Source organism: Anser cygnoides, chromosome 1, assembly GCF_040182565.1.
Source record: "Anser cygnoides isolate HZ-2024a breed goose chromosome 1, Taihu_goose_T2T_genome, whole genome shotgun sequence".
NCBI classification, from domain to species: Eukaryota; Metazoa; Chordata; class Aves; order Anseriformes; family Anatidae; genus Anser; species Anser cygnoides.
In genome coordinates, this window is record NC_089873.1 from 211,835,725 (window position 1) to 211,859,280 (window position 23,556).

Sequence of the window (23,556 nt, forward strand, 5' to 3'; positions counted from 1 at the left end):
GCTCACTGTTTAGATGTCCATCCCTAGGAGCGTGGAGGTCCTCAACAAAGAAACCATGGGGGAACAGGGCAGTGCCTGCCCCGCTGTTCTCCATCCTGTACCTCCTGCTTCCCACAGGGATCTGCCTCTTCAACGTCTCCAGTGCATTTCTCCCGCATCACTTACTGGGTGACCGGCACCCAGTACTGGAGTTGCAGGATGTCTCCGGAGTAATCCAGCACTTCATCTTCCAGAAGCACTGTGCGCAGATCAGTGACCTGCGCTAGAGCTCCTCCGGGCAGACAGCCTGCCTGTGACACCTTCATTTCTCCTGTTTTGTAGCTGTGGACAAACGGCACGCCTCCTGCCCAGCATCACCAGCCTGCCACCAAGAACAGGACTGAGGGGCCTCTGAGGACCTGCGTAGTGAGCAGGGGTGGAACAGCCTGGGGAGCTGCTCTGCACAGCGAAGGCTGCACACTTGGGCTCACTTGGCTGTGCTTGTGGCCAGAGCTCTCTCTTGCTTTCCATTTTGTGCAGCCGTAGAAGTTCGCAGGAAAGCTGAGGCAGCGCCCCTTTACCTGGGGCTACGTCGGATCGGTGCAGGACGGATGGGTCTGGAGCTAGGTGTGTGCTGAAAAGCCCTTGTGAGAGGTGCTGAGGGACTTGTAGGATAAGTTTTGTTCCCCACGCCTTACTGATGCTCCTGAGGTGGTCCAGAAGGACCTACAGGCTTGTTGGGTGTGGAGAGACAGCACTCCCACATCAGGTGGCCTTACCGTGGTGGCATCTGGCAGCAGAGCAGCAGAGACGTTTTTCCTGAATGTGGTGGGGGAGGTTTGTTGTCCTTTGCAGCAAATCGTTCTGAGAGGACCGAGGATGAGGCAGAAAGGTTCTGACTGGGTGGGACTGTGCTGAAGATAGCAGGTAGTCTCACGCGGTGATGCTTGCACCAGGAACAACGCTGCTGAATGAACGGGAAGAGAAGTCAGGCTGTCTGGAGAGAGCCAGCTGGCAGGGGACAAGCACATCTCTTACACAAGGCTTCGTGTCCTCCGCTGCTGATACCCGAAAGTAGGGGAGATGATCTCCCCTCAGTGCCAGTATGTAGCTGCCAGTCAGGTGCCTACCTCGATCACGGGTGCACAATTCAAAATATTTGAGAACATCTTCAGCGTCACGTGCTCCTGACTACACTGAATTGTGAATGATTGCAGTTAACTAAGTCCCCAGTCCAAGAGGCAGCTGGAGCAACTGGAGAGAGGCCAGAGAAGGGCCGTGAGGTGGTGAAGAGGCAGGAGCACCTCTGCCGTGAGGAGAGGCTGCGAGAGCTGGGGCTGCTCGGCCCGGAGAGGAGGAGGCTCCGGGGGAGCTCCCCCGCGGCTGCCGGGGCCTGCGGGGAGCTGCACAGAGGCCGGAGCCGGGCTCTCGCCGGGGGTGCCCAGGGCCAGGAGCAGAGGCCCCGGGCCCAGCCTGGAGGCCGGGAGGTGCCCTCTGGGCCCCAGGCAGCGCTGCTGTGCCGGGCGGGTGCCAGAGCCCTGGCACAGGCTGCCCGGAGAGGGGCTGGGGGCTCCTCCGCGGGGTCTCCGGCAGCCGCCGGGACGTGGGGCTGGGCCAGCGGCTCCGCGGGGCCCCGCTGGGCTGTGATTAACAATCGCCGTTTGAAGATCAAGATGTAGTGCGTCTCAACCTAAATATTTTAGAAGTAAGGACGTTGTTGATGTATGAATGTAAACGAACTCAGTGTGATCACAGAGGTGTATGTCAGGAGGGTCCCCTGGCTTCCAGCGTGGGGCTTCATTCCCCAGAAGTAACTTTGTACGTGGTGAAGTGTTGCAGGAGTCTGCCTCTGTTGTACCGTGTTCAAAGAACAGAATAACCAGCTTTTATTCCGCTAATGCATTTATGGGGTAAACGGGAGAGAAGCTTAAGTTAAATTCTAAATGTGACTTGACAAGAGGCAGCCTGCAGATACGTGTCAGTCAGGCTGCGGTGCGCGTCGCACAGAGCCGCTGTCAGCCCGTGAGCCATGTCACCGGTGATGAATGCTAACTCACGCCTCACTGTCTAGCTGTCATGGGAAGCTTGAACCCTGGGAAAAAAAAAAATTAAAAATTAACTGGCTTCAAGCCGCTTTCGGAGGTGGTGAGAAATCTAATTCTTGCCTGATGATTGTTTGGGTTCAGAAGCAGACACGGAGGACTTCCACACCAAGCTCCCTAGCCTGCGTGTCTCGTGCTGATCTGCCGTAGCGTGCTGGTAACGTTACCGGTCTGGAGACCAAAAGCCTCAGCTTTTGGATGGTTGGGGGATAGTTGGAGTACGAAATATGCTGCCTGTGTTGCCATGCCGGTCAGCCCTAGGAGGATCTGCCTCTCCGCTGGGCACTACAGCTATAAGATGCAGTAATTGGAAGCCCTCTACAAATCCAGAGATTAAATCTCTTTCAGAAGTCCTGGCAGCTGCTGAGCTGGGTTGCAGGTGGTCGGGCTGTCTTCAGCGGTGATCTCATACAAATGGTCTGGCTCTCAAAGACAGAGGTTTCACTGAACTTCGTGCAGGAGTTGAATGCTTTTCTTCCAGAACCCGTATAATTAATGCAGTTGAAATCTATGTTCGAAATGCTGAGTTCGGTGCTTCCTCTTGGGAGGGCAGAAGAAAGCAAGGACGAGCTGTATGTCACATCCAACGTGGCTGCAAGAGCTGCCTTTATAGGGGTGGCTTCCATCAGCTGTCCAGGTGTAGAGGGACCGCTCAGGTGAGAGCTATAAATTGTAGAGCAGAGACCTTGGGCGTGAATAGGCCCCTTTCAGAGCCTTACCTCTTGTCATGCTTCATACTGAAGTGCTACACGCTTGTATTGTAGGATGGCGCCTTTAATAATGGAGACTTTACTGCCATGATTGCCTCCCAAAAGCAAAAGTAAAAGCACAAGCTAGTTTTACTTCCCATGCCTTGAAGAGTGTTGTAAAAATCCACTTGGTAGCCAAGCTCTGGCTCTGACTGAGCAGCTGCTGTGGCCGTGAACAGTTTCCGCCGCTGATCCAGACTAAAAAAGTTACAGGGCTGTAACTGCCTCCCACGACGGACCCACGTTCTGTGCAGGTCTTGGGACGGCTGTGTTTGTCACTGCATGTCGCCCTGCAGTCACCCCTGCCTCGAGTGCCTCCCCCATCTCGTTGTTTTCAGGACGTGCTGGTGGTTTATTTGTGGAAATGTTCAGCAATGGTTGGTTTAACTTCCCCCCGCTAGCTGGGAGTGTTTGAGGATGGCTTTCTGAGCCCTGTCTCCTTTCCCAGACTCTGATGGATTCTGATCCCTCGTGTTGTACCTCTGCCTTACTCTTCTGTGATTTGTAACAGCATGGTGAAGACCCTGCTTGCAGCTAATGCAGATCCAAACCTCGGAGATGAATTCAGCAGCGTGTATGAGACTGCCAAGGAAAAAGGCCTCCATTCTTTAGAAGGTAATACTGTTCCTGTTCGGCTACCTGCGCTTGTTGTTGAGGTCCCCAGAATTTCATTTTCTGTCTTTGAAATGGAAATTTGACCTCTTTTTTTTCAGCTTCTATTTAAATGCAGAGTTACTGGTGATGTGTGGGTGGGTGTATGTCTGAAGGTGAGAGAAAACAGTGTGTAGTTGATCATGAGAAGCAATTCCCCAGTATCCTAGAGGTAACTTTTTTATATACAGCCAGAACACAGTACAAGGTTGTGGGTAGGAGCACCATCCCATTGACACACGCGCAGCCACTTCCTGGGGAAGGGCAGCGTATTCCACTGCTGGACTTAGACTTACGTCTTACAAATAGATAGGAAATGAAGGGAGACTTGTCCAACTGAAATACAGCTGAATGATGCTGACCTGCGTGCAAGCACTGTGGCTGGATTTTGGCCGTGTTAATGCTGGCTTTCCTCCCTTGTCTTCGGACTCATCCCTTTAGTCTTCAGACTAAACCAAGGAATTTTTCTGCGGTGTCATTTGATCTTGTTACGATTTTTCCTGGCCCATGTCTCAAGTTCCAGTCTCACCCCAACGTCATCCCCGTTGCTGGGAAGCTGAGGCGGCTGGACCCCGCTAACATGTCACCGACTGTTACCCTCCTGGTTCTGGAGGCGTCTTCCCCACCCAACCGCTGAGCTGACCCGCCGTCCTCAGCTCTGGGACGGCGGACGTGGCACGTGAATTCTCATGTACGGCGTCTCCAGGTCGCCTCTGGCCACCTCGTCAGAGCTCAGCCCGCGCTGGGGCTCCTCAGGGCCCGCAGTCTCCAGACTGCCTGCAGGTTGCGTGCTCTCACCTTCTGCCTCGACGTCGAACCTTTTCCCGATCAGTGTAAGGAGGAAATCTGGGGAAGCCGCCACGTAGGTTCTCCAGGGTGCGTGTTTGCCCCGTCAATTTTGCAAAGCCAAAATCGCACGGGGACAGCGTCCGTTGGTCTGTCTGAGCTTTTTGCCTCACTGCTAAGAGCTGAAAGCTCTCAGAAAAGTCTAACGAAGGTGTAATATTTGAACCCTTCATAAAACACAGGTGGAGTTAAGAAGATGAATCAGCGAGGGGACAGTTTTGACAGGGCGTTATTTTATTTTTAAAAGCTCTCTGCTCTCATCCCTCACCGTAACCCACCCGTGCCATAGACCTGCTCCTTGATGGAAGTAAGAACACACATATATCAGATTGCCGTAGCAGTGAATGCAAAATGTATGAAACAACATTAAAAAATGAACAATGGAATGCCAATACATAATGCATGTACATAGACTTTATTTAAGGCAAAGTATATCAACCAATAAAGTTAATTGTTTTTGTCTGCATTCATCCCTCTCTAATGTTATATATTTTTGGGGTGAAGAAAAGATAAGGCCACTCAGTAAGAAGTTGCATTAATTCTTTGCTTGACATGTTTTATTAAAAAGAATAAATTCTGTTGCATTTTAAAAAAGAGAGGGAGAGAGAGAAACTGCCTTTGTTTTTTATTTTTTTTTCCCATTTACATATTTCGTGTATAAATATTTTTTCATAAAAACATCCAAATCGAGAGGGTATGCTCCACAAACACTGCACAAAATATATTACAGACATTTATATGGATGGCAGGAAGGGAGACAGAGGGCTGAAAATTTCCAGGCACCCAGTGATTGATGGTAGACGAGGCTTCCCCTGACGCTTTATTGAGTTTCCGATGATTATCTCTCTCTGAGACATTTTTTACAGATGACGGCCGAGCTGTCACAACGGACCATGGGGGAAAAAAACCAACAATAATAACACTTTAATCTCTTTACTGCACTGCTCCCTAGTATCTCAGATTCATCTTCCCTGACGCACGCAGTTCATTATCCTGCTCCTCCCTGGGTAGGAAATGACGACAAATAAATAAATATACATACTCGCCCAGTACGCTCGGAGAAAAGACCCAGGAAAGGAAAGGAGCCAGGGCATTAATTGATCTTCCTGGAGGTACTGCGGTTCATTAGCGGAGATGCTGGGCTGGAGCAGCATCAGGCACTCGTTGCAGTGCTTTCTGTGCTGAACTTATCAAATCTTCTGGAAACCTGTCAGGAGTTCTGCGGAGGGACCGTGGAGGCTGCGGTGCGGGACATCCGCGGTGTGTGCCTGTTTGCCTTGCTGGCACAGAGCACTGGGTGCCCAGAGCTCTTCACGGACAAACCCCCTGAACGTGGGCTTCCTCAGGTTTAGCTGTCAAAGCCCACAGCCCTGAGCTGCTCGTCCGTAAAACGGCCGGTGAGGGTGGGCGGCGATGTGGGAGATGGATCTTCGCTCCCCTGAGGCGTGGGGATGGTGGTCGCTGTGGGCTCTTGGTTGTACCGCGGAATACCTGAGCTCTTTGGGGGCCTTGCCTCTCCATCCTGGCCAGGCTTGAGACGAGGCTTCTCTCGGCTGTGCTGCATGCTCTCGGGAGTGATGTGAAGGCGCCTTTGTGCCTGGAAGCCCCCTTCTGCTAGCCAGCAGGCCGGCACTGGCATTCCCTTCGGTCCCTAAAACGAGATGCAGATGTGCGGGGACGGGCTGGACCTGCGCGTGGCAGAGAAGCGATGCGCTTCAGGGTCACCTCGCAGGAGCCCTCAGCCTGCCTGGTGACAGCTCTGCCACTGTACCTGGGTTTGATTTAACGTATTCCCCGATCCTCCCGGTCCAAACTCCGCTTTGGTGTTGCACCTGATGTGGAGGAGTTGGCGTGTCGGTGTGCCTGCCTCACCACCCGGCCCTTTCCTGCCCTCGGAGTGCCTCGTCCCAGCCTCGCGCAGCCTGCCCGCACAAACGGCTGGCCGCTCCCTATTGCAGGGTGTCCTCGCGCCCCGGCATTCGGCAGAACAGGGCTCAAAGGAAGGAAAAAACACACAATTAATCAGCTTTAGGAGGTGTCGGCTTCTGTTCGAAGAGACATCACAGGTCCTAGGCCTGACTTCACAAAACCTGCCAGGGCTCGGTGTAATTGCATTTGCGTAGGGGATTCCAGGCTTTCTAACGAGCTGTAAAATGTGTCGTTATGAATCATTCCCATCCTGGCAGTGCCTAGGAGCGCACCTCGTGCAGCCCGCTGCACCGGTGGCTGAAGAAACAGAATAAAAACTCCTGGTCCCAGGGAGCAGACGGTTTCAGTACCTGACCAAAGACAGCGAGCAAACGGACAGGAGCAAGGGTGAAGCTGGGCATCGTGCTCTGGCGCTTTAACCTTTATTACTTGCCAGTTAGCAAAGGAAGCATTTTTAGAAGAGTTCCCGCTTTTAGATGTCTGCTTCTTGACGTTTCTGGGAAGCATGGTGTACGGGAGGCAGCTCCTGGTGGAGGTGAGCTGTGTGATAAGGGGAGCCCACCGGGACTTTGAGGACACCCCGGGGCACTCCCAGCTGACTGCTGTCTCCAGGACCTGTAGCTCTGTCGTCTCCCGGCCTCTCTGTCTCTCTTCTCTTGGTTTTGGTGGGTTTTGGTGTTCTGTGCTCCTGGCCTTAAAGAGCTGCGGGCTGCCGGGGGAGGAGGGTGGTGCAGAGGAGGCACCGGGCGGTTCGTTCTCTTCCTTCTCACGGGAGAAGGGAAATAAAAGGCAGAAGTCTCTGCGTGCTCCTTTGTGCTGAATCCTGGTTTCACTTGAAGCCACAGAAGGTGCAGAGAGGCCGGGGCTGGGACAGCGCTGAGGTTTTCTCTCTGGCTTTCTCCAACCACCTCCTCCCCAGCGTGAGGGGAGTGGGAAGGCAGCAGCCGGGACTTGTAGATCCCCGTGTTGTCCTCCTCGGTGCTGCTGCCCCGGGCAGTGGGTAGTAGCCACCAGAAACCCCCGCGGGGTCCCGATTGTCTCCTGAGAAAAGTCGTTGGGCCCTTAACAAGCTTCCAGCTCCTTGGCGGGTGATCCATGCTGCTAAGTGCGTTTTCAGACAGACAGTTCTTTACTTTGCCTCGCTCGGTGAGCTGAGCTTTCGTTCTTCTTCCCCTGCAGTCCTTGTGACCCGGGAGGACGAATTCAACAACCGCCTGAACATCAGAGCCAGTTTCAGGGGCTGCACGGCTCTGCACTACGCGGTGCTCGCCGACGACTACCTGACGGTCAAGCTGCTGCTGGATGGAGGTGAGTTGCGTGGCTCCAGCCGGCTCCTGGGCCAGGAGCCCTTTTGCCGGGGAGGCCTGGCCCACAGAATGCCAGGCCTAGACGAGATCCACACTCCTCCATATTCAGGGTTAGATACGATTTACTGTTTGCTTTAATCTCATTATCTTTTAGTCTCTGTGTTCTTAGTCATCTCCAGCTTCTTTTCTCGTGTGGTGATGGTGGGTGTCCTCATCTTAATCACCGAGTCTTCCATTTCTTCCCGTAATTCAATGGAAATGCATCCACTGGTCTCTCTGATCGGTATTTCAAACATTTTCCCTTTTGCAATTTGCCCTCTACCGATCTGTCCGAGCCCATAAGTACCTGTACTGTACCCGTACCCTGTTTTACTGGGATATCTGCTCTGTAGGCAGCAAGGCTCTGGGTGGATGCCAGTACCCATGGCTGTTGGTGGTTTGGGCTTAGCAATGCAGAATCTGCAGAAATTGGCCTGTGCAGCTATCGGTCCTCTCTGTTAGAGCACAGAGTCCTTCTTCTCATAAATCCCGCTTTAGCGTTCTCTCTTACATACTCACGACTCTAGATACAGATCCAAAGAGAGGAAGATTCACGGATTGTAGGATAGGTCAGGCTGGAAGGAACCACGGGAGGTCTCTAGTCAGAGCCCCTGTTCACAGCAGCGTCAGCTGTGAAGCCACGCCAGGCTGCGCAGGGCTTCAGCCAGCTGGGTCCGGAGGACCTCCGAGGGAGGACGTGGCACGGCCTCGCTGGGCAGCCTGTTGCAGTGCTGGGCTGTCTTCGCGGGGAGAAAGCTCATCAGCAGAAGTAGAGGAAAAGAAGAAGCTGCTTTTAGCCAACAGAATAGAGATGTGCTACCATGACAACAGTTTTTTGTATTTGCCCTCCTGCTGATCTTTACCAGGATGACATTTGCTTCTTTGTTCTGCTGCTGTCCAGAACCAGGGTCCACTGCTTGTGTACCTAGGTGTGCACGGTGCCGTTAAATTAGCTGCATCTGCCCGTAGCGCACCTTGTTCTGCGGGCCGTGGAGCTAGCGAGTTCTGCTTTCCTCCAGATTTATGTTCTTTGTCCCTGCCATTCCTCCTGCTACAACAATTTCAACTCCTGTCCTCCCTGCAGAGGCACCTAGGGCACCCCTGAGCAGCAAACAGCCGTGCCGTGGGTTGCACGCAAGTGTGTGCTTGCTGACCAGCCAGCAGCCGTCTGCCAAGCGCGGCGTGTAAGAGCTGAGTGCTGTCAGCCTGTCCCTGCAGTGGGGACATCTCTAGGGTATCTCTAGCCAGATGCTGATTTCACAAACATTTTAGGAATGTCGTCATCTCTGTGGTGTGGGCGTCTCAGGGGTTCGGGAGTGAATTCTCGGGAAGCAGGAAGGCAGATAATTGTGTGACGTGTCCGCGTAAGGCTCATTCGGTAAGAAAGCAACTAAAAAGATAATGGAAAGTATCGTCCATGAAAAGTAAACGTTCCCAGAAGAGATGAGGAAAAATTAATGTAGGAACACTGAACCTCGATACTCACCTGTATGTATGCTCGTTACCTTTCACAAACAGAAAAATAAGACGGAAAGTTTGGAATTCAATGCCACTGAATTCCACGGTTAACTCTGGGTCAGGATTTCTCTCTGGATACCAAAACCCGAGTTCTTGGCCATGAATTAACCCCCCGAAATGAGGCACGGAAAGAAAACCTACTGCAAATGGATTTAACCTAGGTTCTTGAGGTTTGCTTGCAGAGAAGGGAGCTCAAAAAGCCGACAGCTGCTCTGGCGTCCGTGGGAGCGCGTGCTTGTGGTGCCTGGGAAGTCCTCAGACCAAAATATTGGCCCGCGTGCTGTGCAGCGCGTGTGGCTGGCACGGCCGACCTGCTCCGTGTTCGCAGCACGTGCAGGCACCGCCTGAGCGCTCGGTCTGGTGCTAAATCTGCACGGTCCCACCGCACGGAGCCACCGTGCAGGGGCACCGGCGGGCAGGCAGCTCCGCCGGAGGAGCTGCTGCGACGGCACCGGGGTGCCCGTGGGAGGAACAGGGTGGAATTCCCCCTCTCGTGACGGGTGAGCTGTGAGTTCGCGGGCCAGGAAGGGCCGTGGTGGGGAACGCGGCAGGCAAGGGAGGCTCTGGGGTGTTAGGAGAGAGGCGGCGCGGTCAAAGTGCTCGTCCTGGCAGCGCTGGGAGCAGATCTGGGCAGGGCGAGCCTGTGGCTCGTGGGGCTGGGGAGCGTCTCACGCGTGAGAGGCTGTGAGTTTCGGCAGGGCTGTGTTCTCTCTAGAAACACCTCAAATACAGGCGTGGACTAGCCGCAAGGGCAGAGGAGCAGTCTTCTGTGAAGACGGTACAGCGCCTCGCAGCAGCAGGGATGTGTTGGCCACGGTGGTAAGGAGAGAAGGCGATGGCAGAGCTGCCAGCAGGAGGCTGAGAGCTCTTCTTCGGTCTGTCGAGTTTGGGCTGGCAGCCGCCTGCCTCGTACCGTCCGGGGAAGGGCTGGAAGAAGAGATTTTTCCAAAGATACCTGGGTGTTCTTCCTGCCTTTCAGAGTCTCCTTGCAAGGTGGGTGTGTTACGAGCAGATTGAAAGCGATGAGGCAGCTGCTGGGTGTCAGAAGCGCGGGTGAAATATGGGTGCAAATAAGTGAAGTTAGTGAAGAATTTAAGCCATACTGGATAAACAACGGCAAGTAGCAAGTCCAGCTCATTTCTACATCTGCCCCCTGCTCAGCTGTCTGAGTGCCGTTGCCGTGTACAGGCCTCTTTTGATAGAGAGGACTGTTCTTTTGGTTTGAAAGCTGTTTCTGTTTGTGGGCTTCTGTGCTGGAGCCACCGTCATCTCCATCAATGACCACTTCTGCTGCTCGATGCTCACAGAGAGCTCTTTGTTCGTGGCGGCGTGTCTCAGCTCAGAAGAACTCACTTGGATCTCAGAAAAAAAAGCACACAACAATCTGCAGGGTTGCGTTTGTTTGGGTTCAACTGAAGGGACTGAGCATAAAATCAGAATAAAATACTGAATGTAGTCTGCCATAGCACTAAGGTTCGACGATCCTCATCGACATTCTGTACCTAACCCAGCCCCGTGGAAATCCTCCTGGGCACAGATGCAAGGTAGCCTACGCTAAGAATGCATTTCCAGGTGAAAACCATCATCTTGCAAAGATACAAGCGTGTCCCAGTGCTTGGACACTGGGAAGAGCAGTCCGCAGACATGAGTCCCTGCTCGGTGCGTAATGTGCGAGACCACGCTGAAGTCCTTGTAGGATCCGAGGCTAACTTTGTCGTGTTCTTCAGGTTAACGTGCCTTTGCCTGTCCGTGCACAACATCCATTCACCCTTGGCAGTCATAGTTATGCTGAAAACTTGTGATGCTCTAAATCACAGCCGTGTCCCCTCTCTTGCCAGGTGAATTCCTGGGGGCTGGCGGTGCCGCTCCGGCCTCTTCCCTCTCCTTTCAGTGAGTTCCGCAAGCGGAGGCGCGATTTCACGACCGGCGCGTGGCGCGACACGAGGATTTCATTGCCTTGGCTCGGGGTGCTCCCCTCCTCCCAGCTCCGTGCGGTAACAAAGCGCCGGGCCGGCATTCTTGGTCGTGTAATCTGCGCTGAATACATGGCTGCGAGGCTGAAGGTCTCCGAGTGGAGATCGAACACCTTTCACAGCGTGCCTGCCGCCGGCCCTTTGTGAGGATAATTTCCCCGAGCGGTCTGCCATTGACATCTGAGAGTAGGATGTTTCCTGTTTGCTGACATGGAACAGGCTCCCCTCGCTCCCTCCTTTACACTTCCCTACACCTGCCTTTTTACTAAGTGTCCATTTACTCTCCCGAACACTTCCTTCGCTTGGTGCCCTGCCCTCGGGGCCAAAGCCATTAACTGCCCAGGCCCCTCTGTGCTGAAACAACCGCCCCGTTGTGCGGCACGTTTTTAAGGGAAGCCCCGTGTGCCTCCCCCTCACCCCACCTCCCTGGCCTTTTGTGGCCTATTCAGCGACTCACTTGACCCCTCCAGGACCTTATCCCCTTGTGGTCAGCATGTGTGTGCCCAGCAGACCGCGAGACGAAGTCGCTGCTCTGTTGTCCTTCGGGGCAGTTGCTGGTGACATTTCACAGTCTCCTGACCTGAGCTGACACCATAAATATCAGTGTTTATGTGAAGGAGTGGGTGGGAGCTCACGTCTACTGCCTGCACCAGTTGCTGCTCCAGGCACGATCGATGCCGAGGGCTTTGTGTGCGCCGTGGAGCAAGGAAGGCAGGGTCTCCAGCTACTTGGTGATGGAAGCGTCTTGGTTTTAGAGGGAGCTTTCATAATGTCACCACTTAAATCTGCTACACGAAATAGCCCGTGTTAAAAGGTTCGCCTTCCTGCAGGCAACGGGGCAGCCGTGCCATAGAGCTCAGCCTTCCTCTGTCAGCCTTCTGAGTCCGATTCTCCTCCAGAACCTGTTGCCAAAAGGCAGGTAGCCAGGATTTGTCTGAGAGCGCAGAGGTCTGTGGGGAACTCGGTTCCTGTGACCCCCACCCGGTGCCGGTAAGCCCAGTGGGTTTCCTCCCACGTCTGTCACCCTCGTAGCCCTGGGCTTTCACCGGTAGTCAAACCAAACCTCGCTGGCAGCTCACGCTGCTGCCAGCCGCTTGTCCTCCAGCACCAGGGCAGCGTCAGCGTGTGCGAGCTGCTGTGAGCAAGCCTCTCCCTGCGGAGAGCCCAGGAGCGGGCTTGCATGCAGAGCCCGTCGCTTCTGGCGCTGTGGACGCGGCGTTCTCAAGCCCTGCAGCAGATGGATCCAAGACGATGAGGAAGGCAGCAAAGACACAACGTGCAGCACCTACATTTCTGTGCTCGGAGGCCCGGCTGTTCTCACCCTGCCTGTACTGCTGCTGCTGAGGGCTCATGGGGTGTTTTGCAGTCACGGGGGATTTGTTTTGTTTAATTTTGGGGGCATCCTTGCAGTCTTGTATTTTTATTTTGTTACTCCCACGTGACAAGTACAGAGCAGGGTTTTAGGTCCAAAGAATACCTGCAAAGCTTTACTTTTGGGCAGCAAGTACCCGGTGCTACTTCATTAGGCTAATGTGGGAAAAAGAATTCAGGTTTGAAGTATTCCAGCAGTCTGAAACCTGGCACGCAAAAAGTGAGGCTGTGAGGGGCAGAGCCTAACCAGGGGAACTGAGCAGAAGGAGGCTTGTAGGAGCCTGAAGAGACTGGAGAAGTTCACCAGAAATTGTTTGTCCCTGTACAGCTCTTGACTGGTCTCTCCCCCGTTAAGTCAAGCCCAGTCTGCTTGCCTTTGTTTTGAAGGGTGCCATCAAGCTCTCATTTGCCGTTGTGGGATCGTGCAGCTGCTGGCCCTGGTGCCGGCCCTGGTGTCAAACAGGCATCGTGGCGTGGAAGGAGCTCACCTGAATGCCGCAGAGCTCTTCTGTTCTCCTCCGCAGCGCTCTCTCCAGTGCTCAGCAGACTGCAGGAGCCCCTCCAATGGTTTGGTGATGCCTCAGCTGTTGGCTCGGCGGTGTTTCGTGGCTGGCACGTGTTCCTCTGGCTGTGCCCAGCTCTTGTCTCATACTTCGCAGTTTTTGAAGAACAGCATCTGCGGCCCTGACTGGAGCATTTGAGTTCAAAGGTACTGCAATAGTCACGAAGGACAAAGAGGGTGCTAGGAGGACAGTCGTGTTTCCCCACCAGGGTGTTGTAGGATCACAGAGCCATAAAAGCACTGGGGCATCTCTGGAGATCACCTGGTCCAGCCCGCTGCTCAAAGCAGGGTCACCTGGAGCAGGTTGCCCAGGTCTGCCCAGGTTGGGTTTTGAGTGTCTCAGAGGAGGGGTACTCAGAAACCCCTCAGCAGTGCAGGGAGGCTGAGTCCAGCTCACAGAATCCCGGAATCGTCTAGGTTGGAAGAGACCTCCAAGATCGCCCAGTCCAGCCTCTGACCTAATGCTAACAAGTCCTCGAGGTCAGGTTCGTCAAGCAAGACCCGCCTTTCATGAACCGCACCGCAAACTGCTGGGGAGCCGGGAGAGGAGCATTGGTCCTGACTTCACCCACTGCCTCTGCGGCTCTGGCTGCCACCAGACCCATGCTCGAGTCGATCCGTGCTAACTTATAAAGGGTGAGTGATCGGGTCAGCTCTGCACACAGCTGTGAGTGATCGGGTCAGCTCTGTGAGTGATCGGGTCAGGTCTGTGAGAGGGGATGGGGGGGAACAGAAAGAATGTGCGTTTTTGAAAACATTTGAGCTGAAGCTGCAATGACCCAGGCTTCTGAACTCAATTTGCCAGTAAATTGAGCGCAGTTGGTAACGCTCCACGCTCACCTATGTGATACACCGTAACTGCAAGTATTGTAAGTAGGATGAACGATGGGTAAATGGATTACTGAGCTGGCATTACAAGGGATGCTCCTTTGACATCAGGAAGTGAAAGTGCTTGTGGTATTAGCAGGAAAATTCAGGTTGTAATCAGAGCTGGCTTTCTTGTGTTGGAATTCTGCGTGATATGCCTTAGACTCAAGGGCGTTTTCGGCTTTTCCTTGAGGGAAAGGCTCTGTTCTTGCAGCGAGGGGGCGAAGGACAGCACCAGACAGCTGCGGCCTCCCCACGTCCCCACGGCCAGAGCGTGGCAGCAAGGAAGAGGGGGAAACCCAAACCCCGAGAGGGGTCATTGTCCAGTTCACTGCGCTCGGTGGGGTCACCAGCATCGGCAAGAGGAATCCGGGGTAACTAAACGAGAAGCTGAGGAAGCCAAGCTGGCAGAGATCTGTTATGTTGACGCTTTTTTCCGATGGATGGATCCCCAAAAACTTCTAGCCAAGGTTCAGATACAACTGAATTCAAACCAGCTGACAATTTGTGCTTTGCTTGGTTCTCTGCGTAGCCGTCCGTAGAGATTGATCAGGGTGAAAAGCGCTGCGCCAGGGCCCAAAAGAGCGTGCGGCAGTAGTTGGTGTGCTTGAGCAGTTCCAGCACGAGCTGGTTCCCTTCAAAATCATTTTTTCTGGAGCTACCTTGGCAGCTTTTCCTGTCTCACCCTTTAACGTGATCACTGCCGGCTCTGCCTCTGTGCCCTGGGATCCGCCGGGGCTTTGGAAGCACCAGTGGCACGGGTACGGCCGGGGGGAGCAGCACAGGAGCCTGGTGTTTGTTTGGCCCACGGCACCTGCGTTCGAAATGCACTCCGTGTCCGCCTGCGGAGCTCCGGGAGGATGTGTGCTCGTCCTGGAAGCCGGCGCGGCTGCAGGTCAGCCTGGGGAGAGGAAAAGCACAGGCTGCTCTGGTTCTGCCGCAGATCAACCAGAGTTAACCTGCTTGTCTAGGGAAGAGCAAGGCTGTAACCCAGTCCCAGTGAGCACAAGCAGGCCGGTTTGCAATCATAACTCTGCTGTTTGGGATCCCACCAGCAGCCTCGGTAAGCGCTCATGCAGGGAGCATCCCTGCCCCGCACAGAGCCACGGGGACCCCTCAGAGCCCCAGCCCACGGCACCAGCAGGAGCTGCTGAGTCCTCTGAGCTCCTGCGAGTTCCCCGGAGGACACCAAGCCCTCCCTTACCCAGAGGTGGCAGCGGGGCGTCAGGATCGGTGTTCTGGAGAGCCCCTTGCCCGGAGGTCCCCCAGGTTTCTGTCCTGGCGCTTGCTGCAGGTCTGGCTCGCACAATACCGGCACCTGCCATAACGCAGCCAGCCCAGGCCAGCTGTTGTGCAGGAGCGCCTGAAAGCCTCCCTCCCTCTCCGTGCTCATATTTACAAGGGAATGTGATAAATTCCGTATTGATTCCTTCTGTTGCACTGTAAATTTTGCAAAAGATGATTAAATAGTGCAATAGAGTCTGCGAGCACCGTGGCTCAATATGTTCTGGGCCGGCGTATCGACCCCCTCCATCCGACGGCAGCAAGTTCCACTCCCAGCCGCTCCAGACCAGTAATTAAAATCCTGTGAGACTGGGATTTAAAAACCAATCATATCACGGCACTGAAGCTTCTAACGTCCCACCGTGGCGAGAGCAATAAGGGTATGAGTGCAAGCACATTTATGTCCGTGTCGGAGTGCTTAAGAATAGTTTCCCCATAGGGCAGGGGAGCAAATAGATCCCTCTCTAAGTGTTTCTGGGTACAAAACTCTGCGGTGACATAATGTTTGTCGTGAACTTAATAGCTCTGCACGCGTGTAGACGTATGGAGGGATGATGATTCTTTGGTTTCCCTTCCCATAGCGTTACCTCACAAACAAGGGTAAGGAGGATTGTTCTCACACCCAGGTACCAAGTAGGCAGAAACGCAGACTGACATTAGAATAAGCGAGGGCAGAAAGGAGCAGGGAGGCCAACTGGTTTTACAAGGCATCGCCAAGAACAGAGGTTTTTGTGAGCCCAGACTTCAAATTGTCTGAGCCCTTCCATGCCCTGCTCCTTCCTGGGCATTGCTGGAGAAGGCTGCTTGAAAGCAGACTGAGTTTAAGTCCCTGGGCAAGTTGGAAACAGTTTTGAGATCAGATTTAGCTAACGTTCTTCATGCCTTTTTCACCTCGGGTGTGTCAGATTTTGTGCTCAGAGCGCAACACTTGGGAACTTGGCTCCCCCGCTTCATCCTTACCGTGAGGTCTGCATCTGGAGGTCCCGCAGCGCTGCGCACCCACAGCGCTGCTCGCGTCCCCTGCCAGCCGCCCTGGCCCGTGGAGCTGCAGGAGGGAGGTTGTCATGCTGTGCCGTGCCGTGCCATGCTGTGCCGTGCCATGTGTGCTGTGCCATGCCGTGCCAGGCCATGCCGTGCCGTGCCGTGCTGTGCCATGCCGTGCCGTGCCGTGCCGTGCCGTGCCGTGCCGTGCCGTGCCATGCTGTGCCAGCCGTGCCATGCCGTGCCGTGCCGTGCCGTGCCATGCCGTGCCATGCCATGCCGTGCTGTGCCATGCCATGCCGTTCCAGGCCATGCCGTGCCGTGCCGTGCCGTGCCGTGCCAGGCCATGCCGTGCCGTGCCGTGCCGTGCCGTGCCATGCCGTGCCGTGCTGTACCATGCCATGCCGTGCCAGGCCGTGCCGTGCCAGGCCATGCCAGGGGCAGCAGCAGCAGCAGAGCCCTCTCTCGAAGCAGCGCTGCAGAAGAGCCTGCCCTGGGAGCAGCTCCCCCATGCCATGCCGTGATCTGGGGACATCCCCGTTTGCACAGACGGGCCGTGGCACTGGGAAGGAGACTCCTGGGTTTGCTTTCTCTGCTTGCACAAGGTCTGCAGACCGTGTGTGCTTTACTTCGGGCTGTGTGTGTGGAGGGGGGGGGTTGGGTACCCCGCCGTGCTTAAATGTTAAAGCACAAGCACCGTCCAGTAAGATACCAGTAAGAAAGCAGATGCAAAATAACACATTCATATTTAACACACGGTAACTTATTTTTTTCTCTTTCTCTTGCAACTTTCCCATTTGCCATGCATCTGTTTTATGCATTCAAAGAGAAATCCAGTCCTGTGCTGATACTGCTGGGGGGTCAGTTTTGGCCAGGTTGTTCCTGTGCGCTGGGCACAGCTCTGCTGAGTTCCACTGGGGTCGCTAAAAGTAGATTTAAGCTACTCTGGTTGCCCCTGCTTCAGCAGGGGTTGGACCATACGGTCTCCAGGTCCCTTCCAACATCCACTGTGCTGTGATTTGGTCATCCTGCTGAATTTTGTAATTTTATACCGGAGTGAAAATCTCTGGGCAAGAGGCCACGGAGGCACTCGCCTTTGTCACAGCACCGAACAGCCTGAAGGAGATCAAGCAATTGCGGGGGGTCTGTTGTGAATTTCAGCGAGGGAGGGAGCACACGTCTGACCCACGGATGGGGACGGTGCTTAGGAGAAACCCCACGACAGCCATCCCCCGGCCAGGCTCACCGACCTGCAGCCCAGCCTCACCCGTGGGGCTGCTCTCTGCCCTTCCAGCCTCGGGTGGTTTTTCTTCCCGGAGTTTCTCCGACTGCCTTTTGGCCCCTGCTGCCCTGCAGCATCCAGCCCTTCGGCAGGGAGTCCGGCAGGACCCTGCTCCGGGGGGGATGAGGGGACCAGAACCGAGCGCAGCCCTCGAGGCACAGGCAGGCATGGGTCGCTAGCGGCACCGGGACACTTTTCTGGTCTGTTCTTTTCTCCTTTCCGAAGCAATTCTCGCCTTGATTCAGCAGTAAGTTAACGTTTCACGGAACTGCTCGTGGCCACTCCGGGTTCTGATGCCTGGTTTCCTGCTGAAAGGTGGCTCAGTGCCTGTCACCTGGTGTGCAATTCCGACTGGTTTTTCCATGTGGGCATTGGCTTACATCTATTGTATGAGTTGGGTTTCACTTGCCAGCTCATCACCGTCTGTCAATAGGCTCCGAACAGCTCGGTGTTGGTGGTCATCGCCACGTCAGTGTTAGCCCTCCTTCCTGGCTATTCGCAGATGCTGACCCCCCAGGCATCAGCACGAATCCCTTGGGTGTCCCTGGGCAGCCTGCTTTCCCTGAGCACACCGACCGCTTGCTCTCCTTTGCTTACGTCCTTTGTTTTCAGCGGCTAAGTCGTTATTTATCTACGGGGAGTCTTCTTGTAGCAGCCTGCTGCTTGGGTGAGGAGCTCCGAGGCTCTCAGACCCCGCTCAGATCCCACAGCCACCTCTGTCGGTGGCAGAGGGAGGCTGGGCGTGGGAGCACTCAGGGGTAACCACTTCTGCAAAGCAGCCTTTGAACGTTTTTTCATAAAATCTCTGAGCCCTCGGGTTACATCTTGATCAGCTATTGAAGCTCGCGTTGTCTGGCTGCCTTCCGGTTTCTGATACAGTTAAAAAGAGGTTTTTTGGTTTTATTCCTGAAGCTTCTTTTAAATCCTTTTTGTCCTGCGTTATTGCAGCTTTGCATTTAGCTTCCTAGAGCAAACGCTCTGTTGTTTTCCTCGTTTCGCTGAAGGGCGGTTCATTTCTAAGATCATAACTTTTCCCGTTTAAAGACTTTTTAATAAACAGCGTGGGTTTCTTTAGCCTTTAACGTCCACATTTCTGAACGTTTTCTGCTGGCTTTTATTTCTACCAAGACTCCCGTACTCCTCTGGAGCAAAACTCCTGGGCAAAGATTCCTTGCAGGAGTTTGCTTATTACGAGGTTAAGCATGAGAAAGCGTCGTGCTGCAGCGTGCTGCGTGGGAGCCGAGGTTTTGGAGAAGGAAAGCCTTTTGCTCCATCCAAGCCTGAATTCAGACTCCCTGAGACTCACGAGCTTTCTGGCTCTTTGTTCCAGGAAGCACCTCCTGGTCTCTGGTTCGTACCGATTTATCGATTTATTCCTATCACGCTTTTTGCCCTTGCAGTCTCTGCGGTTTCTCTTAGCATGCCCCGTCCTCCGGTCCCTCAGAAGAGTAGTCCTGCTACTGTATTTTCCCAGCTCAGCCAGGACATTTCATTCTGTACAAATTCTGTGTCACTGGCAGGTACAATCAACTTACTTATATATATATATATTTTTGTCTCCAGCCTTTCTTTAGTACGTAAGATCACTACTCCACCCGTGGGACGTGTTCTTTCACCGCAGTACAATTTCCACGCTAGCGCTGAGGTGTCCTGACGCAATGTTCCCGCCTGCTATTTCCAGGCTCCTCTAAGCGCGCTCTCCAGCTTGCACAGCCTACATTTGGACTTCGCTGCTGCTGCCCGTGTAGAAGCAGATGCCCTCCTCTTCTTGGTCTGGTTCCCGAGGTTTGTGAGCACCGACCCAGCTGCGCCTCAGCGAGGACCTCTCCTCCTTGCTGTTTTTCACCTGCCCCCATCAGCATTTGACCCTCCTCAGAACTTCAGCCTGTTTCTGGTTTAGAGGGATCTCTTCCTCACCATGTAGAGCTCCCTCTACTCCAGAAACACCCCTAGTTCGTAATTAAATCCGAACCCTTCCATCCTACACCCCTTTCTCAGCTGAGGCACCATCCCCTTGTTTGGTGGTGGATGCGTTAAAATTTATTAAAAACCGTGCACAGTCCTGGTGGCGACTGGGTAAATTCTGTGCGAACAAATCCTCAGGAGGGTGAGCTGCCAGCACGCTTGGTTAAGGCACAAGGTATTTTTTTTCTTTCATGCAGGCAGATGCAGAGTTCTGCATGCCGGGAGAGGAATTAGTGACCTGGGGGAAGTGGAGGCTCTGAGGAGACGCGAGTCCCAGCCAGAGCAGCAGGGAGAAGCAGGGAGAGCTGAACTAAAGCTGAACGAGCCAGGCCAGCCCCAGGCTGTATTAACGGGGCAACGGTCCGAGGGCGAGAGTGATTTTAGGCAGGACGGGCAGGGCAAGAACTAATGCATGATGCTGCGCAAACGCGTGTTGGAGAGGCTTCAAGCACGAGGCTGGACCAGCACCAGGAGGAACGAGGGGCAGCACATACTGACCCCAGGAGCTGCCGGCTGCGGCTGCTGCCTCCCCGGGGCACGCGTTAACCAGGTTTGGTGGCACTGATCCTGCGCCACGGAAACAGAAATCCTCCTGCAATATCCTGCGCTTGGGAAGCCAGCAGGAGTTGTTCAGGGGCGAGGGTGGCATTTCGCAGCAAGCGTCATCTGCGTGTGTGCTTCTGCCGATGTAGTGCTCATGGGCTGATCTGTCAGGCTCGAAGAAAGTTCTTCAACGTGGCTTCTCATTAAAGTGATGCTTCATCCGGTGACAGGAGGGGGGAGGACTCGAGGAGCAGTAGGAGTGAATTCAGAAAACCCTGCTGAACCGAAGCGGGTGGTGTCACCGCCGTAAGGCACAACGGCGCGCTTGGGGATCTTCTGCTAGATCTTTTTGCACCCCGCAGTTAGTGTTTGTGGTACCATCGCATTATAAACGCTCACATTTTTAATGAGGATCTTACGAGTCACTGATGAGTGATTCCAGCTGCTCGGTGTGGTGCATCCGCAGTCCTCAACTGCGTTTGTAAAGCCTTCGGATAGCGAAATGCAGCTTGCCTGACGAGACCTGCTTTTCATACGGCCTTGCAGTGTTGGTTCTGCCCCTGCCCGTCCCACCTGTACCCAAAATTCTCTACTTTGCCACCCTCCCTAGTGATGGCCTGTATCGCTGCAAGGGTTTTTGTTCTCCGCTTTCTAGCTCAGCAGCCATTCGTGTTTTTTATTGATGTCTTTAGCATCACCTCTGTCCCGCACCTCTTCGTTTCTGGTTCGTGTTGATTCTCCTCCCACCCTCCCCGGACTGGGCGTACCGCTTCGGGGCCTGACTGCTGTCCTGGGGAGAAAGAGGGTCTCACACCCCGGCCGTTTCTCTGGGGAGCAGGTTGCTGGGATTTCTCCTCTTCCCTGAGAATTTTAATTCACTTTTCCACTCTTTTCTTCCTCCTTTTTTCCTCCCCATCACTTTTTTACATACCTTCTTCAACTCAATGAAGGCAGAAGCCTAGATGTGCACGGGTGCACGCGTGGGGCTGTGCGGGTAAGAAGTCTGGGAGCTGATGCATGCTGAGCACTCCCTCTACGGAGGTTGTCGTTTCCACTGGAGGGACCGCAGGCAGAATCAGCCTCAGCACATCGAGACACTGAGGTGGTTTGATCTCGTTTTGCAGATGGGTGCCATGGGCACAGTAATCAGCAAATGCCACCGGGTAAAGAGGGGTAGGGCTGGGTGCTAAATCACCTGAGTATCGTCCTCCGGTGTGCCTGAAGCTCCGAGTCGCACCCGCTACCTTTGAAGATTTTGTTCTTGGCCTTCCCTCGGTGAGGTTTGAGGATATTCCTGGGGCAGTGCGTGTTCATGCTGAAATTCAAGCTGAAGGTGGCTGAAGGTGGCTGCCAGCGAGCGGAGCAGTGCCCGGTAACGTGTCCCTTCCACTTACCGAGGTGTCGGACAGAAAAAGGGGTGGCAGGATCCCAGGCTCTGGTGGCCACGTTCCTATTAACGGTGTATGTTAAAAGGCGCTTGTGAAATACGTCTCTTATTGATTTAAAAACAGGTTTATGTTACTGGAAAAAGGGGTGATCATGCTAATTCAATCACTGAAGACTCGGGAGGACAGAAGTCTTTTTATATTACTTTAACTAGCCGTGTGGAGCAATAACAATGTCATGCCTTGTCAAAGCTGACGGCTGATGACATTCTGCAATCCCCAGCAGGTGATATGGGCTGCTTCCTCTTGGTGAATCCCGGACTATTTTGGTGCTTGAACAGGGCCACGGAGAGGTGTAACTGCGGTGGCAAATTGCATTTAGCACACCGGGGTTGTGCAATGCGTCCCCGGGTCTGCCTGCCGCCCAGAGCCCCTCTGGTTCGAGACGGTCTCTGGGTGCCCACCCTCAGCAGCATGCCCGCTCTAGGTTTGAGGACTTCCAGTCTTTTTTTTTCCTGGGATTTAGTTTCCTTCACCAGGACAATTAGTCGTCCCGGTTTTTCCCCCAGGAGAAGTGGTCTGGGTCCTGCAGAGGGTGCTACGTGGGAGCGGGGTGCTCCCCGCGTCCTCCCCGGCGTGCTGCAGCGCGGGGCGGGCAGGCGGGCTGCGGGGGGGGGCAAGGCGGTGCTCCTGGCAGAGGGGGTGTTTGTTGAGCCTGGGCAGATGTAAGAGGCAATCCCTGAGGATTTTCCATCCCTCCTGTGGCTCTCGCGCTGTGCCGAGGACGGGCTGCGTGCCCCGGCCCGTCCCAAGCTCGTCCAAGAGCTTCGCGTCTTGAGCTTCCACTCGAGAGGAGCTCGGTGCTGGGGCTGAGCCTGGGTTTGCGCTGGGACCAGGGAGCAGCTTTGGTCCCGCAGAGGGCTTGGTCCCTGCTGAAACGCCCGTGTGGGCTCTGAGCTGCTGCGGGAAGGGCTGAGCTGGGTGCGCTCCTCGGCGGGAAGGGTCTGGTGAGGAGCTGGGAGAGGTGGAGGCACCTTGAGGAACTAGGCAAGTGACACAGAGCTGCCTAGACAAATGACACAGAGAGACGGCTGCAAGGTCAGGCCCTGGCTGAGAACCTGAATTATGGACAGCTGGGACAGGGAGCAGGGATGGAGGACACGGAGCAAGGATGGAGGATGGGGCAAGGATGGAGGACAAGGAGCAAGGATGGAGGACAGGGGGCAAGGATGGAGGACAGGGGGCAAGGATGGAGGACAGGGGGCAAGGATGGAGGACAGGGGGCAAGGATGGAGGACAGGGGGCTTGAATGGAGGATAGGAAGCAAGGAGTGAGGAAAAGGAGCTAGGATGGAGGACAGGGGGCAAGGAGAGAGGACAGAGCAAGGATGGAGGATGGGGGCAAGGATGGAGGACAAGTAGCAAGGACTGAGGACAGGGGGCAAGGATGGGGGACAAGGAGCAAGGACGGAGTACAGGAAGCAAGGAGAGAGGAAAAGGGGCTAGGACAGAGGACAGGGAGCAAGGATGGAGGACGGGGCAAGGAGAGAGGAAAAGGAGCTAGGATGGAGGACAGGGGGCAAGGAGAGAGGACAGGGCGCAAGGATGGAGCAAGATAGGAAGCAAGGATGGAGGACAAGTAGCAAGGACTGAGGACAGGGGGCAAGGATGGAGGACAAGGGGCAAGGATGGAGGATGGGGAGCAAGAATGGAGTACAGGGGGTAAGGATGAGAAGAAATGGAGGACAAGGACAGAGGACAGGGAGCAAGGAGAGAGGACAAGGAGCTAGAATGGAGGACAGGGAGCAAGGAGAGAGGACAGGGAGCAAGGATTCAGGATAGGAAGCAAGGATGGAGGACAAGTAGCAAGGACTGAGGACAAGGGGGGGACAAGGATGGAGGATGGGGAGCAAGGACGGAGTACAGGAAGCAAGGAGAGAGGAAAAGGAGCTAGGACGGAGGACAGGGAGCAAGGAGAGAGGAAGAGGAGCTAGGATGGAGGACAGGGAGCAAGGAGAGAGGAAAAGGAGCAAGGATGGAGGACAAGAAGCTAGGACAGAGGACAAGGAGCAAGGACAGCACCACGGTGGGTCCCACGCTGCCTCCCCCCAGAGGATCCCACCCGATGCTGCTGGTGGTGACCCCCGCTCCCCCCTGGTGCCGACGCATTGAGGACGGGTACCCGCGCCCGCCGCGTCCCGCGCTCTATTGACAGTTATCCAGA

General features: G+C 54.6%; 1 protein-coding gene across 3 annotated transcripts in view; it reads left to right on the plus strand.

The window, feature by feature from the left end:
* CLPB (ClpB family mitochondrial disaggregase) overlaps window positions 1-23,556 on the plus strand; it is an 80,854-nt gene that overhangs the window by 25,183 nt on the left and 32,115 nt on the right. For 2 of the 3 annotated variants that reach the window (XM_066990083.1, XM_048047975.2), the window contains 2 exons: window positions 3,342-3,445; window positions 7,436-7,564. In XM_066990083.1, coding sequence (XP_066846184.1) covers window positions 3,342-3,445; window positions 7,436-7,564 — 233 coding nt within the window. The remainder of the gene's footprint in view (window positions 1-3,341; window positions 3,446-7,435; window positions 7,565-23,556) is intronic. The other variant, XM_066990084.1, reaches the window with a different exon arrangement.